Genomic DNA, 19,535 nt, shown 5'->3' with positions numbered 1-19,535 from the left:
CTTGGACATTGGATACTCAAATGGGGAGGGGCGGGGACTACAAAGGCAAGAAGTGACTGGCTTACAAGCTTTCAAGAGGGAACCTGGTGCTAGGGAGCATGGCGGAAGGCAGAATCTCCAGTAGGTACTATTCTATCTGTCTGGGCGGAGCTGATGAAAGGAGATACAAATGGGTAACTCGTGATGCTGTAGTGAATAATGCTTATCAGGACGGACTATGAGGGTTGGAAATGCAGAGGTAGAAGTTTTGTAACAAGGAAGGGAGTGATTAATTCTCCAGAATAGGAGCGGAGGCCTCTGGGACCATCAATGGAGAAGAGCCAAGAGCGGGGCCTTACCCAGAGAAACAGAGATGCCTGAGATAGAGACAGAGATGATGACGTGGAGTGATGAAGCGACTGGGGACTTTGGACCCAGAGAGGGAAAGGGACTGTGGGCCGAAAACTGGGGAGAGGAGGGGGAAGTATAGGGGTTTCTGGGATATACCCTTTGGATGGTTGTTGATGCGTGGAGGGGATTGGAACCATGGCAATGAGATGATATATGATGGAATGAATGTAAAACTAAAGTTCTCGCATGTAAACTATCATATAATTCACAATAAAACATTAAAAAAAAAGGTAATGAAATTGTTCCAGAACTTTTTTAGGCATAAACAATGGGTGTGACAGAGTTCCAATAAAGCTTCATTTATGCACACTGAAAAAAAAAAACGTATAGCAAAACGAGTGATGGTGCACCTGGCTGTTCATTAGTCATTTAAAGGTCCTGATAACTCTGGAGTTTAGGCAAGGAATTGTGAACAAGGTGGACGGCAGTTGATCTGTGAAGAAACAAATCATTAATTCCAGAGGATTTGCTTGGGAATATTGGAGGGAGGTGCTGAGGCCAGAGGGTCAGGATTTTTAGTGTTAGTTGAGGAATTTAAACGTTGATGTCATTAAAGTACATTACTTGGGTGTCTGGGTGGTGATCAACTTCTACAAGGTTGACAGTTCACATCCACATGGAGATATCAGGAAGCAGGTCTAATGACCTACTTCTGAAAGATCACAGTTTGAAAGCCCCATGGAGCCTTTGCACTTCCCTGGCGTGCCTAGGGTTATGGTAAATTGGAGTTGATGTAATAACAACTAACAACAAGGAACTTAATCCCCTAAGCATGGAAGACAAAAGAACTTGCATTTTCCCTGCGGGCGTTGTTTGCATGAGTTTGGAGTATCCATGGGTGTGATTTTACTCAGTACTCTGAGGCTCTCTTTGTGTGTGTCAATATTTTTTAAAGCCTGGTTCCTCTCCATAATGCCAGACTACCTCAATATCTATCCTTTGTAAAGTGAGGCACAATGTGGCAGTAAAAAGAGTTTTAAAACTTCTTGGTAGAAATTAAGTCATTTATAAAAGACCTTGAATAAGAATAGTGATTTTTTTAAAAATCTTGCCTTGTTTTTTATTGTCATGTACTATTAAAATTTTATTTACAAATAGCAAATTATGACCCCAGGGCAAGAGTGCAAGTTTTAAAGTAGAAAGGTTCGATCCAAGGCTAATTCAGAGGTTATCCTACTGAGGGAGTCACAGCATGCTTTTGTCACCGGCCGGTTTGTGAGTAGCACACTGCATCTACCTCTGATAGAAGGGTGGGTCGGAGGCATTATGTTCTGACACCCAGCCTCTCTCTCATCAGGGATGGTGGTCTGAAGAGGGAGAAGGTGAAGGACACATTCAAGGAGGAGCAACAGAAGCTGTATAGCAAGATGATCGTTGGGAACCACGAGGACAGGAGCCGTTCCTGAGTCCTCGCCTTGTGCTGGCTGGAGCCACCGTGCTGAGATCCTGACATGTGAGCCAGCTGGAGTTGTTGCTGCCGCCACCGTTGCATCCTTTCCAGACTCCAGGGCTCTTTGGGTTGCTCCAGCTTCCTCAGAGTTGTGCAGGCCCTGGGGCAGCACAGCCTGCCCTTTGGCTCTCTGAAGTAAATGCTGCTGGGTGTTCTGCCCAGAACGAGATGCCTTTTTGTTTCTTTTACAATGAAGTCCATTGAAGGAATGCCATAAAGTTGACTCTCCACCTGTGCATGTTGTGCGGGGCTGAGTATTTAGGAAGAATCAACCACATTCCCTTTAGGGATGTTAGGAATGTGTGTCACAGAGGCCCATATCCCAGGGTGCTTTGCTGTGAAAGAGTTCCCCCACTCTTGAGGAGAGGCAGTGCTGAGGCACCATGCCTTGCTTTACCCCCCCCACCCCCCCACCCCAAGCTTTGGAGCTCCACAGACTTGATAGAAAGGAAACTGTAGTCTGCAGGGGCTTTCAGCAAAATGAAGTTTGAATTTCTTGTCCTATTACCATACCTATGGGCTGTCACCAAAGGGATGAGAAGAGGCCAGCCAACCACTGACTAGTCTGTGGTGAGAACCAGGTGTCATTCTGCATTCAGACTCCAGTGCTGGTCCTCACCTCCCCATGTGACTCACTCTTTGTTCATTTGTGCTTCAGTTTCTGTAACCTAGATCCGGAGGGGAGGGGTGATACCTACCTCACAGGGTTGTTGTGGGGATTAAAGTGCTATTCTGAGTGAAGGACACATAATGCCCAATGTTGTAAGTAGAGGTCTGTGAACTGTGGCAGGGCAAGGTCAACTCAGAGCTGTGGCACAGGCCTTTGGATTTGTTGTTGTGAGTAAATAAAATTGTCTTGGATGGTGAATTAATTGAGGGGTTTTTCCTTTCTCTCTTTGTTTAGGTGTAGCCTTGTATAACATGTTTCTTGTCAAAATTACAATTCTCTTAACTTGAACATTGAACATAATCCTGTGACTGACATTTGGATTGGTGGCGGGTATAGTTCAGAAAAAGATGAAGGGCTCACATCATATGTCTGTGTAACTCTTGTTCAGAGGTGCACAGGATCAGTGTAGAGTTTCCAGCATAGACTGAAATGTGGATTTATCCAAATGGGAGCCTGGGGTCTCAAAGTGTGTGATGGGGGCCTGTTTCATTGAGTTGGAGTGAGAATGGAAGGTGGCTGGGTTAGTCTGGATGGCAGGAGATAGTGGGAAAAAGCAAGGAGCTACAAGCCAGGTAAGGTAAAAGCAGGAAGACCAGGCAATTGGCATCAGGCACAGTCAAGAGGGGAATCCAGGCTTCATGGGCCCACCTGACAGACTGTGAAGGGAGATCCAAAGCCAAACAACCCTTGGTGACTCTTGCACTTGGGCCCACCAATTTCACATCCTTCTGAAGAGAGGTGCCTCTCTCCCACCATTTATCCATCTCCTCACTTGTCCCCACTCCCTTCTCTCCATCTGTGGCACCTTAGTGATACCTTTCAGGATTTTGTACCAGTCATGATAAATGTCACATCTCCAAGGTCGCCCCTCTGGCCTAGGATTTGGGGGTGTGGTGGGAAGTGAAACGTCGCTCCTTAGGCTGTTGAACTGGTCTGGTAACACTTGGTCATAATTAAGGACTCTATTTTATTTGGCCTTTAACCATTGCCATGCTTATGAGTTGTGGTGGAGGAGAATATTGAAAGCGCCATGGGCTGCCCATAGAACTAATAGATCCATTTTGGAAGAAGTGCAACCAGAGTGCTCCTTGGAGGCCAGGATGGCCAAACTTCGTGTCTCATACTGCGGAAATGTTGTCAGGAGTGACCAGTTGCTGGAGAAGTATATCATGTTTGGTAAGGTGGAGGGTCAGAGAAAAAGAGGAAGACCCCCAGTGAGATGGATTGGCCAAGTGGCAGCATCAGTGGGCTCAACCATGGCAACAATTGTGAGATTGGCCCAGGATCAGGCAGTATTTCGTTCTGCTGTGCGTAAGGTTGCTATGAGACAGCACCAGCTCGATGGCACCTAACAACAACCACTGCCATTGAGTCTGTTACCTGGTGTATAGAATAGGACTTTTAAAGCCGTGACCTTTTGCTAATTGCCAAGACTTTCTTCTGAGATGCCTTTACATGGATTTCAACTGACAACCTTTTAATTATTTGAGTGCATAACTGTTTGCACCAACCATAGTCACCTCTAACTTTCTTCCTTCTACCTCACTTTTCCTGTTACCTGACCTGTTGCTAATAGTGAAAAATCCCACTGTCCAACTTTTTGTCTTAAAACTCTGTTATTGTTAAGTGTCATCAAATTGATCTTGACTTATAGCAACTCTGTACAGGATTTCCAAGGAGCGGCTGGTGGGTTTGAACTGCCAGCCTTGGGGTTCGCAGTCCAGTGCTGATCCTACAGTGCTAAAATACTATTATGACTATAGTAATAGGCTCTTCTGAACTGTTTTACAAATGTCTAAGAAAGAAAAATGGGTTTCATACTTTGTAGGAAATACTTAAATAGTGTTTAAAAGCTATGTGGAATGGTCTTTAAAAATGGGACTTTGAAGGTCAAGTTCACTTTTTTAAAAATACCAGAAACTAACTTTTCAGCTTCCTACTATTTAGTAGTTTTGTTTCATGACTTACATAGGTATATATATTAACTTATATTTGTGGTTATGTTCTGTGGAGTTGGTTCCAATTCATATCATAGTGACCCTGCATAGAGCTTCTGAGGCTGTAAATCTTTACAAGAGCAGGAAGCCTCATCGTTCGGAGGAATGCCTGGTAGTTTTGAACTGCTGACCTTGAGGTTAGCAGCCTGATTTGTAACCACTGTGCTACCAGAACTGTGAGCGCATGCGCACACACACAGACACACACACATGGGCTTCAAAAAGTTCATAGAAAAATTATCCATTATCTTTTAATTCCCTTTCTCCACAAACATTGTGAAGCACTCTTCATACATTTTATTCTTAGTTTTCTGTCTGTTGTTAATGACACAGCTGGATTTTATAGAACCTGGTTTAGAATCACTGCTGTGTAAAGAAATACTTGTGAAAACTAAGCAATGATTGTTTTATTCTCTTATTAACAGTGAAGAGAAGGGATGTTAATTACACCCACAAAAATACGATCTCAGGTTGTTACTCAGTGCTGTGTTACAAACATGCTATAAGCATAATGCTGTTGTACCATTCTTTTAACTTGGGAATCCTGAAGGCCCCAAGTTATCTGTAAGTCAGTTAGTCTTATGTGGTAAGATCTCATGGCACTTAGGAATAACTACAAAGAAGCCTGTGAAACAATGTAGAGTACAAAATAAAGTTCTTCTGGGACCCCAGCAGGGATGAGGATGATCTTCCAGTAAAAACACCTAGTAGGTGATATTGGTGGTGTCACTTATTCAAGTGACACCTGCTTCTCATCCTCATTCCAAACCTGCTCTTCCATTTTGCTGTATCAATTTCCTGATTCTTACTCTGAAATCTGTCATTTTAAACACATAGTTTACTTTGGGCTTCTAAAGTCTTCTGAGTCTAGAAATATAAGAAGTCAGTTTTGAATTAATTTGCTTCCCCAAAAACAATGGGACTAATGAGAGTAAACTCTACTAGAGGGTATCCTCCAAAAGGAGACCCCTTAAGTCTTAGAGATGGTTGGAGAGTTGACCCACATTTCCCTTGGACTGGGTGGCTTTGATTATGGGTTTTGGCAGACATTTTTCTAGCAAACATGGTATGTTCCCAGCTAGTTAAAACAGAAACTTTCTAATAAAGCGTGTAGAATCCCCTGACAGGCAGCTCTGTAGAGGACTGCCAGCCAGAGCAGAACTCAACAAGCTAAGCTTGATGGAGCACTTTGAAATGACATCTTTGTACCATAGTAGAACCAACTTTGAAATGTGATTCTTTACTGTCTCAGACCCCACTTCCTGTTGCTGTTCTTCAGAAATGTTCAGGTTTGAAGTGTGAGGGTTGTAGGGGAGTTTTCCACAGAGCCCCAAATGGCTTACTCCAGACTGGCTAGTGAGTACTCGGGCACCATCTTGCAGCAGCCCTTACCAATGGTGGACACTAACCCTAATCTTAGGGAGCTTTCTTGGTCTATAAATCCTGCTATTTCCTTCATGGAATTGACCACTCAGTTATCTGTGGGATGGTACTTTCTGATGTCCCCTGATGCATGAAAAACTGCACACTCTCAGGCCCCATCCATCTGTTCTGCGTGCTTGGTAGCCAGACTCGGTTTCTCTGGTCACACCTTGCTGTGTGGCCTCGGGCATCACTGCTGGAAGGGCAGCTGCATGCACACTGACTCCTGGACAGGTTAAGAGACGACCGTCCAGCCATCCATCTTCCACTGCACAACACCCCTTCTCCCCCCAGTCAATATGTCTCTCTCCGATGGGAAAGTTAATAAATTTTGCTCTAGATTAAAAGTATTGATCATTTCATTTGTAAACGATAAATAAAAAGGGGGAACTTTTCATTGCACCAGGGGTAGCGTCTGGTGTATTTTGCTGGTGAAATTGCGCTTGCTGTTGGGGGGGCGGTGGGCTTCTCATATGCATTCTGGCCGGCCAGTTGCATTGATTTCCTATTAGTCTCCCAGCACCACCCAGTAACACATCATTTCAGTACCTGCTATTAATGGTCTTTTGATAAATAATCACTTGTAAGTCAATAAATTTTTATTAAACAGTGTGGCTCTTTGATTTATTAAAATCCGACCATGTTTGTCTGGAAGAAAAGGGATGCTGAATTGAAGTGGAGGTTTTCATACATCTTCCTGACGCTGAGCAGTCACCACACACTCCAGAGGAAAACAATTGCATTTTAACAGAAACAAAACAGCCGAGTTTGGAACTTGGGCCCAGGAAAACTTTATCTCCGTCAGTCTGAGTCTCATTCTGCAGGGAGCAGCCACAAGCTTGAGGGCGCCGAGTCAAGAACTTTGGGTTTGCTTCAGAAAGTGGTGAGGTACCTGAGCTGGACCCCTCCCTCGATTGCATTCTGGGATAGCGCAGACCCTCTGCCTGCACTGTAGACAGGACCACCGGTCAGCTTTCACCTGTACTGGAAGGTGTCCCCAGAATAAGCCTCTCTTGAAAACAGAAATTTGGGAATCAATGAGAAAAGATTGGCCTTTTGGCTTCCTTCCTAACCCAGTCTCCACCAAAGGCACATCTTGTGGCAGGAAATGCCAAGAGATGCTCTAAATTTGGCTTTATAGAGATTTGACTAGATTCTTCTTAACAGTGACCTAGTAACTGATGATTCCAAATCTTTTTTTGTGTGAGATTTTCATTTTGCATCGGTATAAAATTTGCTGTGAAGACTAATAGGGCCCAAACAGATTGTTGTATGTACTACTGAATATATGACCGGAACCCCCAGTCCAGTGAAAATTTGCCAGAAAGAAAAAAATCTGACTAGTAAATAAGTTTGTTTTTTTTTAAAGTAATTATTGGAACTCCTTGACTCCTCCCATACCCAGGTTACTGTTGGCAACTTCTTTTCCATTCATGTTCAGTGTGACCTTTGGTTTTTACACACCAGGGCTTTTGAAGCTAGCATTGCCGAGGGCTGTAATGCCTGGATTCTGTTTTCTATCCTGGGTCTCAGTGATCTCAGTGGTGAAAACTGCATCCCAGGACCTTAAAGGTGACTGTGAAGTGAGTTGGTTCTGACTCAACAACTCTATGTAGAGTTTCCGAAAAACAGCTGGTGGGTTTGAATCACCGATCTTTCAGTTAGCAGTTCAGTAGCACCACACCAGGACTCCTAAAAGTGACTGTTGTTAAGTGCTGTCGAGTCAATTCCGACCATAGTGACCCTACGTAGGGTTTTCAAGAAGTAGCTGGTGAGCTTGAACCACCAACCTTGCAGTTCAAACCTACTTTGCAATGTGGCACATTAACTCAAAAGCACCACATCAGGACTCCTAAAGGTGAATAGCAATAGCGGACCTTAAAAAGTCCAAAGTAAAACAACAGAAAAGAAACAGTATGCATGTCCCACAGAGCAGGCATGTGTCAATATAGTTGCAGGCGCATGAACCATCTGCCCTGTGTGCAGGAATTTGATAAAGGGAACCCATCTTCTTTTCAAAAGACCCCTTTGCCCTTTGCTTAAGGCTTGACACCCCCCACCCCAGGAATGTGTGGTGATGTACCTGAGTTAGGGGAGCAGCATTGAATCTATTTTGTACCTTGTCAAGTGTCGTCAAATTGGTTCCGACTCCGTGATCTCGTAATAGGGTTTCTAAGGCTGTAAATCTTCTCAGGAGCAGTAAGCTTCAATCTTTCTCCTGAAGAGCGGCTGGTGGGCTCCAACTGCTGACCTTGTGGTTTGCAGTACAGTGCTTATCCTACAGAGCCACCATGCTCCCCATTTTGTACCTTACAAGTGCAAAAGTTCAAGTCCACTTTCAAGTTCGAAAACTTTTCCAAAATGTCTCACTTTGAGGGCTTACCTCTAGACTTCGTTGATTCCTCTCACCTCACGCCTCCATTGTCCATGCTCGTCACTCTGTTATTAGGAGGACTTCAGTGAGGAAGCTGGAGAAGAATAGTCTTAGGGTTTCTTGTCCTCCATAAGTTTATTTCCAGGTCAAAGATGCTGAACAATGGGAAAGGGAAGTTTCTTTGGAGCTTCCATTGTAGGTGCTGGTGGGAAGGTGGGTTTGAGAGGAGTGAGGTTGGTAGTAGAGACACATTGCTTCTGGTACAAAGGTAGCCAGGAGTTACCAGGCCCATCAACAAATAGGTCTCTACACCATCTGTTGCTACAGCCAGACAGTAGTAGGAAGCCTGAGGTGGAGGTGGCGTAGGTGAGGTTGGGAGGCTCTGTCCCTCTTGGCAGAAAGGAGGAGACCTGAAGTTTCCTGAATGGAGGAGTTGATCATTCTATATTTGCTGTGACAGTGTGTTTCCTTCCTTTGACCCTCTGGGTCCCTACATGCATTTTGATTGCACGTGCATCCCTTCCACATATTGCAAACTTAGTTCTTAATGGCAGGAAATGAGGTCAGGAGGAGGTTAGCTGGCCCCTGCCCATCTGATCACATCCAGAGTTTTAGTTCTAAGAACATGAAAGATGTTAGACCCTCTTTGCTCTGTTTTCTTGGCACGTACACCCCTCTCCCTCCTCCCTAGCTGAGGAGCAAAATGGGAACTGTAAGCTTGGGGCCCGGTTCTGCCTCTGCAGGAAAGGCTGGGGGAGCCACCCAGCGCCTTGTTCTCTTAGGGCTGCAGTGGGGCTGGGGAAGGGCTGCTTGCACTCAGATTGATCCACCAGCTGTGATTTGTCATTTCTCCAAGGCAGGCGCTGTTTTCTCTTGCTTCAGGAGGCCCCTTCGACACCTGCTTTATTTTTCTTCCTGCGCTGACGTGACGGGAGACAGGTGTTAAACTACTTAATCACTTTAAAATTGTTTTAATTTTCTGTTTTTTATTGATCTCTCCAGCACCAATTAATCAGCTCACTGGACCAGGCAGTTAGTACATTAAAAATTGTCAGGGAGGCCGTGCATCTTGCAAAATGTCTAAAAAATATTCGGCTAGCAAATTTCGTCTTTCTTTGGCATGCAACAGTCCTTGGCCCATGGAACTCCCACCGAAAAGGGCCCCTGCCTCTGGAGGTGTTTGTCGGGGAGTAAGGATCTAGGGTTCATCAGGAACTCTGGCCAGAGGGACTTTTGGTGGGGGAAATGGAAGCCGCTGCTCCTTTATACCTTCGCTTCCACTTTTGTTCTCTATATCACTCACACCCTTGGGATTCCTTTTCCCGGAGTGTGGGAAATTTTGTGACAGAATATGCAGTCTTCTGACTCACGGTGTCCTGACACCGACGCAAGCTGGACTTTCCTATCTGTGACTGCCTTGTGGCTGGGCCCAGAGCCCACAGTCAGATTTCCTCTCACTGGGACATCGCACTTTGACGTGTCCTTCTGACAATGCCAAGGTCATCTCCCTTGGGACAAGGGCCCCGCTAAACTTAGAAAACCTGTGTCTGTTGGCAGGTGGCGGTGTGTCACGATGCCGCATCCCTGGCACTCCTGTGACGGGCCTGAAGCCCTCCCACGGAATGTTCTAGGCACTCACCCTCCACAGTCACCTGAACTCTTGCTATTTGTCTTTTATTAACCCTCTTGGAAATTATTTATTAATTGCTTAGCAGTACGTTCTAAATTAAGTAAAACACTGAGTAATCAGGAGCTTCAGTATCATTCTCTGGGGTAGAATTTTGCTTTCATGTTTTCCCAGTTTTGCCTGATTTTCTATCATTTTTCTGAAGGTAAGCCTCTGATTTTTATTGCAGTAAATACCAAGTAGCCTATGAGGAGGAGTCCGGATGTGGCTTTGTGGGCTAATGCGTCACACAGCAAAGTTGTTTGAACTGCAAGGTCGGTGGTTCAAGCTCACCAGCTGCTCCTTGGAAACTCTATACAGGGTCGTTATGGGTCGGAATCAACTCAATGACACTTAACAACAAGCCTTTGAGGAAGCTTCAAAAAATTTTTGGGGAAATTCCACTACCTCTTAATTCCATTTCTCCACAACTTTTTAAAGCCCCCTCATATCTGCCCGTCTGGGTATCTTCCTTTCCAGTGGGTACCACCCTTTCCAAAGCACCTCTCACTCACCCCTCCCTCTGCTCCCAGCTGCCCCCCTGACTGGGGAAGCTATTTTTACACCCCTTCCTCCATCATAAAGAAGCCTGGTAGCATGGTGGGTTAGTCATTGGGCTGTTACCCTCAAGGTTAGGGATCCAAACCCCACAGTGACTCCATAGGAGAAAATGTGGCAGTCTGCCTCAGTGAAAATTCAGCGTTTTGGAAACCACATGCAGCAGTTCTACCCTACAGGGAGGGTCAGCATGAGTCAGAATCAACATAACAACAATGGGATTGGGCTCTCCCATCCTGATCCACTGTTCATACAGGTACTTCTCTCGGAAATCTCAGACTCAGGCCCTTTAGAATCAGGAAGCCCAGTCCCCACCTGAGAAGGGCAGCCTTTAGTCCCCACTGGGGAGAGTTGGAGGACAGTGAGTCTCTGAGGCCAGCTTCACAGTCTACTGGAGGGGCAGACCCCTGGCCTTGCATTCTGGCCAGCAACCACCAGACTTATCTTCCTCCCCCCCACTCAGCCCCACCCTCTCTGTATTAATTGGTATATGATTGGGTTAGGACATATAATCTAGTATTGATTTTCTCTCTGGACGCCACAGTTTTATTTGTTCACATCTGCCTTGTGTTTAATTGGTGCTTTGCTCTGGAAACAAGAGATCTTATCCGCTTGTTTGGTTTCTTTTCCTGGGTCCCACAGGCACGCACACACCCACTACACTCCGAGTTAGTCCGGCCCAACCCTGCCTGTCCCTGACCCTCCCGTGAGACATTCCTAGGGGGCTGGGGATGGAGAATGACCCAGAGAACTTTCTCAGAAAGTTCCTGTCTTTACACTTGACCTCATGCTTTGTGGCTGATGCTTCCTGAGGGGTGTGCATGGTGATGATTGGGGGACACTAGTTATGGAGCCAGACCTGGGCTCAAATCCCATATCCTGTCTGTGTACGGTCTCAAAGTGAACCTATTTTAATTTTTTAGCCCCTCGTTGCCTCTTATCTGAGAAAACAGTTCTTGTGTTGCTGAGTCAATTCTGACTCACAACAACTCTGTATAGGGTTTCCAAGGAGCAACTGGTGAGTTTGAACTGCCAACCTTGTGGTTCCAACTGATCTTGTGGTCCAGTGCTTATCCTACAGTGCCACACCAGGACTGTAGAATACCATTGTTGGCTGGTCACCTCACACAGTGCCTGGCACTCAGGTGACACAGTGCTCTGATTAATAATGTTGTTACATTCAGCCGATGGATCCATATGGAAAAGCCAGAGGAGTCTTCTGTTAGTCTCCTTTTTCCACATGACCAGGGAGAAGCATATCTTACAGGGACCCACAGTCCACTGGGAAAGTTTGTCCCCCAGGGACTGCTATCAACAGCCACCTTTTCTGAGACTGTGGACTTCTACCTGTCCCAGGGAATCACCTGGCACCCCATCGCCTACCACATCCCCTGTGACTCCTCTACTGGGGTTTTTTTCTTTTTTCTTTTTCCCTCCTTTGACTGTGGTTCTGTGTGTGGGCTGGTCTGCCCAGGATGACATAAAGGCCACAGGTAAACACTAATTTCCTATTGACACAACATTAATTCTCTTGCTTGGACAGGTGAATGTGCTTTCACTCATTTTACCAAGATAAATGGTATTTGTTTGCTTGCTAAGAGAGGCCTAATGAGGGGCTTTTGAGTAAATGCCTGCTGGGGTGACTATGGGAAAAGAAGCTGGCAAAATGCCGTAGGGTAGGGAGGAAAATCAGCCTCTTTGACCACTCTAGCATCCTTGTTCCTATTCAGACACAGATGCCTCCCCCTTAGAATAAACAAGGTGAAAGAATTACTGGTCACAGAACATGAGCTATTTGGCCTCCACCCCATGGAAGAGCTTCTCAGTGGAGATCTGGAAATCAGTCCATCCTTCCCCTTCTAGTCCCTGACTTCTTTTTCTATCTCTGCAAATGGGGTCCTTGCTCCATTTACAGCCAAGGTGGTTGTCACATGTAGGATCAGTCTTTGGCTCAATGATCTGAAGAAAAATATATTAGGGGAAAAGGGCAGGGCTTCTGGGGTAGAGCTGCTGGGAGAGGACCCAGACATTGAGCATGGAAATGACCAAGAATGTTGGGTAGGAGGTCTAGGCCTGTAAGTGACAAGGTAACAGGACTGGATTAGAGCAGCTTCTATGCTGTGACTTTGTAGGTTTGGCACAGCATAAGCAGGGCAAGAAAGGCAAATAACCACACTACAGCAGAAAACCTTATGCCCACCCCTTAACCTGTCCATCCCATGATCAGGGTGATGACATTCACTGATTAGCTTAGCACTGGATCACTCACCTTCCCATGGAAATAAGGGTGGGTCCACCCACCCATATTAGATATGGTTATCTACAGGAAAGCCAGGGTGTCACTAGTTGAAAAAAGCAAAGAAAAAGCTGCCGGGGTGGAGTTGCTCCATTCAAGGCTGTTCCAAGCCCAGGGACTGCCACGGTATTTTGAAAGTTTTCTCCCTTCAGTGTGGGGTAGACCAGGTCTTCCTTCAACTCTAAGGCAGTGTCTGTCAGCAGGTTCTTTGAGGAACACAAGATGCAAGTACCATGAGTGCTTGGCATGTTCTCAGCAGGTCTTCAGCAAGGTTCAGAATTCACACCCACTTCTAGGATAGGAGAAGGAGCCCTGGTAGCACAATGGTTAAGCACTTGGCTGCTACTGACAGTTGGTCGTTCGAACCCACCCAGCAGCTCCCTGGGAGAAAGACTCAGCAATTGTTTTCATAAAGATTGTGGTCTAGGAAACCCTATAGAGCAGTTCTACTTCATTGCATGGGGTTACTATGAGTCAGAATTGACTTGACAGCACCTAACAATAACAGGATGAATGGAATCATTTGATCCAGTGCCTTGTTGTCACAATGGTTCATTCCAAGTAGTCAGCTTAGCCTAAAGAAGAAAGCAGGAGAGTAGAGCTAGAAGGTAGGACCTGGCTCAGGTGGCGAAGGAAGGGATGCTGGGAGGTTCTAACTCAGATTCATATGCCCTGCCATATATGAACCAAACCAAAATAATCAAACCAGTTGTCACTGAGTTGATTCTGAATCATGGTGACTGTATGTGTGTCAGAGTAGGATTATGTCCCACAGAGCTTTCAACGGATATCATTTTTCAAAAGTAGATTACCAGGCTTTTCTTCTAAGGGCCCTTGGTTGGATTCAAGCTGCTACCTTTCTATTAATAGCTAAACACTTAATCATTTGCATCATATAAGCAAATGACAGGGTTAAATTATCATTGCTTCGCTTTGTTGATTTAGGTTATTTCGGTTGTAATGATAGAACTCAAGAAGACTTAAGGTAAAGGAGTATCTAACATCTCCAGAAAAGTCTACAGGTGGTTCAGCCTGACGAAATCATGACTGAAACATGTTATTGGAATTCAATTCCACTCGCCCTCCGTCACTCACATCTCTCTTCTTGAGCAGGTGCCCCTATAGAGGTAAACTGGCTGCAGCAGCTTCAGGTCCAACACCTACCTCACAGTTCCAAGTCAAAGAAGACCTGGTCCATCTCTCAATGGCCGAACTGAGCCTCATGCCCATCCCTCAACCAGTCCATCCCATAACCAGGATGATGACATTCACTGATTAGCTTAGAACTGTGTGACTCTCCTTCCCATGGAAATAGGGGTGGGTCAGCCTGCCTATATTAGATATGGTTTTCTACAGGAAAATCAAGGTGTCACAGGTAGAAAAAGGCAAGAATCAGTGCCAAGCAAGTCCAAACAACAAACATGTACCACATCCTTTTACTGTGCCAAGGTTAGAAGCTACAATTCACTGACAACCCACAGTATCTTATAGTTACTCTGTGGCTTGGCCATAGACCCCTCTGAACAGGCTGTTTGTGCCTTGCTATGTGGTGGAAATCAGCACTGTCTAAGACAAAGCAGAACGGAAAGCTTCTTTTGTTTTCTCTTCCAGTACATAACCCTAACAAATTAGCACATTCTGGTAGAGCAGGCTTTTTCAAGTCAAAATTTAAATCCTAAGAGGCTATCACACCAGCAATAACAGTGAAGTTCAAAAAAGCAGAGGACAGTAAATGCTGGTGAGGATGTAGAGAGACTGGGACCCTCCTACATTGCTGGTGGGAATGCAAAATTATCTAACCACTCTGGAAAACAATATGGCGCTTCCTCAAAAAGTTGGAAACAGAAATGCCTTATGACCCCGCAATTCCTCTACTTGGTATTTATCCACAAGAAATATGAGCCATAACACGAGTAGATATATGCACTCCAATGTTCATAGCAGCACTATTCACAATAGCAAAAAGATGGAGACAGCCAAAGTGCCCATCAATGGAAGACTGGATAAACAAGTTTTGGTACATCCACACAATGGAATATTATGCTACCTTGAAGAATAACAAGGAAGCTGTAAGCTACTATAACACGGATGAACCTTGAGGACATTATGCTGAGTAAAAATTAGTCAGTCACAAAAGGACAAATATTGCATAAGACCACTATTGTAAAAGCTTAAGAAAAGATACCCATATTAAAAGGGGGAAAAAATTATTTGTTGGTTACCAGGGTGGGGTGGCAGGGGAAGGTAGAACACAGGGTAGGGGATAGACACATCATAATTTGGGTGTTGGGGAGGGCAATACACAAGAAGGGGCAAGGGAATGGAAGAACAAGGTAGATAGGGGAACACTGAGACAGGTTTACATGGGATAAATGGGACAGAGGTAAATAGTAATGAATGTTCAACTTTGAAACAACAGGGCTCTGTGATACAGGGATGGAGGCATAGTCTGAATGGGTAAAAGAGGGGAAATAATGTTAAGATGCTTGACTGTCTTATGAATATTGGTTGCCCTTGCCTACTATTGTAAGATAGAGACTTGAGTGTGATAGAAAGGAATACCTGGAAACATAATTACAGAATGCTTGTAAACCTGTCTTCAGCCTATAATCACCTGGAATACCTAAAAGGGGTTCTGGAACATGCCCAGTGAAACAGGCTTCTTGTGGAGCCTTTGTAGTGTATAGGACCCTAGGTGGAATCCTGAGCCCCATCCAGAACCTTCAGAAGTAGAACATTGCTACTTGAAAGGACATGCAGACCAGCCTGGAACAGCTAGAGGAACAGAGGAGACATCTTCAAAGAAAGCTCATCAGGAAAAAGAAAAACAAAAATGGCAGTATGATTGGCTACTACAAAAATAATCAAATTGTCTTCCAGGGACCCATCAAAGCAAGCAATCAAGTCCCTTCAGGACAAACCCCCCTCCAAGCCTGAAACTCAAAGGGAACACATGAGCAGGCATATAAGCTTTCTGGTGACCACATTGGTCAGCTGGTGAATGGAAGAGGGGGAAAGGCAGCAATAAAGATATGGTCTGAGTTCGACCACATTCCATAGAATCCCATTGATCTGAAGATGAGAGAGAGAAGAGGAAGGGCTGGTTGGTTCACAGTGTGGTGAGACCTGGGGACGCCTGAGCCCATGGACAAAGACAGAAGAGCAAGAGAGGAATGTGGGACCTTATCCAGAGAAGTAGCAACACTAGAGATGGAGGCAGAGATGAGGGCATGGAGAGAGAGAGCAGCTGAGGGCTCAAGACTCATGAAAAGAGAAAGACTGAGGGCTGGTGGCCAGGAGGCAGACTTGCAGAATGTGCTCTTTGGTTGTTTAAATGATTATATATTCCTCAGTGTTTTTACGTACATCCAAAAAAAAAAAAAAAAAAAAAGTGATAAAAACTGATGTTTACTGTAAGAATACATTGACACATATTTTATTAGTGTGCATTTTGTTAGAGGACTTCATATGGTCTTCTTGTGTATGCTGTAGTTTTGGAGCATCACATTTTTATACCACCAGTGATTGGATACAACCCTGGACTTGGAATTGGAAGATAAGTATTGGATGGCATAGGGTTGCTATGAATTGAAATCGACTTGACAGCAACCGGTACTTATAGTTTACTAAACTTTTTTTTTTATAAGTTTTATCATGGCTTGTGTGACAGTTTACATGGGAGAACATCAGTTTTACATTCATCCTATTGTATATTGTTTCATTACCATGGTTACAATTCCCTCCATGCATCAACAATCAATGAAAGGGTACATCCTATAAGCCTGCTCTGCAACCCCTCCCCCCACCCCCCCATCAGCATACAGCCCCTATTCCTCCCTGGGTCCTGAGTCCCCAGCTGCTCCATCTCTTCACATCATCATCTCTGCCTCCATCTTGGGGATCGCTGCCTCTCTGGGTAGGGTTCCGCTCTCCACTCTTCTCCCTTCATGGTTCCAGGGACCTCCTCTCCTAGCCTGCAAAGTTAACCACTCTCCTCCTTGCCACGAAATGTCTACTTTTACATTTACAACCTTCACAATCAGTCCTGGTAACAATTATTCACCCTTGTATCACAAGAGACCTATCCGCATTTCATTTCATCAGCCCCGCCCAGACAGATTGGATATTACTCGGTGGAGATTCTACCTTCCTCCATGCACTCTGGATCTAGGTTCCCTCTTGAAAGCTTGTAAGCCAGTCACTTCTTGCCTTTGTAGGCCCCCCCCCCCCATTTTGGGTAGCCAATGTCCAAGTTGCCCATCCCTGTCTACTCTGTGTGTGGAGGGGGTGGGAATGATCCTTGCTGTAAAGATTTGTTCCCTCTTTTGAGCTACTGCATCCATAGGTGTAGGTCAAGTTCATCAAATTGTATCAGATTACTCTTTTTTTCCTCTTCTTTCATCTTCTAGTTGAGCTCTGATCACCCAGTCATTGAAGCCAGGTCAAGTGGGTATAACTAAACTTTTGACATTGGCCAGGTCTCCTCAGCTATCCAAGTCTCCATTTTTTTTATCTGAAAATTGGAAATAAAACCTTATGGCTAGTCTATCTCCAAGAGTCATGAGAATCAAATGAAAAGATGTGAAGGGAAATGCCTTGAAAACAAACGTCAGAGTGAGTCCATTCTGGCATTGCTTTTCATGTCCTACGTAAATAGCCTCTTTCAGACTCTCTCAATTCTAAATATTAGGTAGTATGGACACAGTGATTCTTTTTGAATGGAAGTTGCCTTTATGTTTGCACTTATTCTTACATGTAAACAGAGATATGCCTTTGATGAGATATGATGTTGTTGATGATTGTGAGTTGCATTTTTGTTCATGTATGCTGCCATTCATTAACATTCTCTGTTATTCTTCATGTAGCCTTATGTTTGTCTGGAAATACATTCCTCACAGAACAAGTAACAATATACTTCCCTTGATTCGTGATAGCTAGTCTCTCTTCTAAACGAAGTATCAGGAGGCTTGGGCATTCATTCTGTGTTTGTACTCCCAGCACCAAACAAGGCACCAGGCAAAAAGCAGACCTCAAATGTTGATTGCATGGACTTTCATTTAAAATGTATCTAGTCCTAATTTTATGGAGTTTTAGTGTAGCACTGTGGTTATGAATCAGGCTGCGAGCCGCAAGGTTGGCAGCTCGAAACTACCAGCTGTTCTGCAGGAGAAAGCTGAGGCTTTCTGCTCCCGCAAAGATTTTACAGCCTTGGAAACACTGTACAGGGTCGCTATGAGTCAGAACAGACTCCAGGGCACATAACCACAGTGTGGCACTATAGGTTAATGTGCCAGACTACAAAGCCGTTTTAACTGCAAGGTCAGTGGTTCAAGCTCACCAGCTGCTCCTTGGAAACCCTCTGCAGGGTCGCTATGGGTCAGAACTGACTCATTGGCACTTAACAACAACAACAGCAGTCCTAATTTTAAATTCCTGGTGTGGTACTGTAGGGTAAGCACTGGACTGCTAATCTCAAGGTCAGCAGTTCAAACCCACCAGCCATTCCACGGACACTTTATATAGTGTTGCTATGAGTTGGAACTGATTTGACAGTTCTTAACAACAAGAGTTATAATTTTTAAAAACTGTTCCATAATCCAGACTTACTTATAATGCAGATGGGCCTTCTCTTCCCCCCACTTCCTGGTACTTTAGTGAGCTATGGGTGGGGGTTCCAGAATCAGACTGGTTGAAGCTGTGTGATCTAGAGCAAGTTACTTAACTTCTCTGTGCCTCAGTGTCCTCGGCTTTAAAATGAGCATAGTAATGTTGTTGTTGCCTGCCCTCAAGTCATTTCTGAATCATAGCAACCTGTATAGGGTTTCCAAGGAGTGACTGGTGAGTTTGAACTGCTGACCTGTGATTCAAATCAACTTTGCGGTCCAGTGCTTTATCCCACAGCACCACACCAGGACTCCACCCCAGTATAATAATAGTGCTTTCCTGATACGATTTTTTTAAAGATTACGTGAGATAAGGAAAGCACCTACAACAGCGTTTGGTATATAAAAAGCGGCAGAGAGTAGTAGCTGAAGTAACTGTTGATTTAGTCATTTCAATAGCTCTGTGCTGAGAGGAGTAGCCCAGAGTCGTTACTAACCTGGGTACATTATGGGTATAGCCGTTTATTTCTCTACCTCAGCTTCTCCTTCTGGAAGATTGGGACACTAAATCATAATTGCTGTTGGAAGATAAATGATGAAGGAGAGTAAAGCATGTAGAAGAGGCGCCTCATTTAGAAGAGACTTCCTGGTACCCTGGGCCTCCTACTTTAGAGGGAAGGAACAAACGCCTCCTTGGCATCCTATCCTGATGCCAAGGGGATACTATCTGATCACCATGACTCCTGCCTCTCTGTTGGTGGAAAATCCTTTCAGCCACAGGTTTGTACTGGATCCCTCCATAAACTCCCAACTCAACCTCAGAATCAAGTTGAAATGACAAGGAACCAACACTGATTACCTGGCAGCAGAATTTAAAAATTTTGTTAGTCTGTGCCTCATCAGGGAGTGAATTGTTCTAAGCAAAGTAATTTCCCAGTGGAGATCTTGCTAAACTGTTCTGGCTGCTTTAAGCAGAAGATAAAGAACAAGTTTAATCTTTTCGATTGCTCTGGGTCATTGTTATGAATATGGACCATAGTGATGTCCTCAAGGCCTCTGAAGTAAACTGAGTTTTGAATCCGTTCACCAAACGTTTCTAGGAGCCTGTA

General features: G+C 44.7%; 1 protein-coding gene across 1 annotated transcript in view; it reads left to right on the top strand.

Moving 5' to 3' along the window:
- Window positions 1-1,796, top strand: part of AGPAT6 (1-acylglycerol-3-phosphate O-acyltransferase 6) — a 66,663-nt gene extending 64,867 nt beyond the window's left edge. The window contains exon 13 of the mRNA XM_006859934.1: window positions 1,688-1,796. Within this exon, the coding sequence (XP_006859996.1) occupies window positions 1,688-1,796 (109 nt within the window). The remainder of the gene's footprint in view (window positions 1-1,687) is intronic.
- Window positions 1,797-19,535: the final 17,739 nt, after the last annotated feature.

The sequence above is a fragment of the Chrysochloris asiatica genome, unplaced genomic scaffold (assembly GCF_000296735.1).
Source record: "Chrysochloris asiatica unplaced genomic scaffold, ChrAsi1.0 scaffold00035, whole genome shotgun sequence".
Classification (NCBI taxonomy): domain Eukaryota; kingdom Metazoa; phylum Chordata; class Mammalia; order Afrosoricida; family Chrysochloridae; genus Chrysochloris; species Chrysochloris asiatica.
This window is presented reverse-complemented; position numbering and strand designations above follow the sequence as displayed.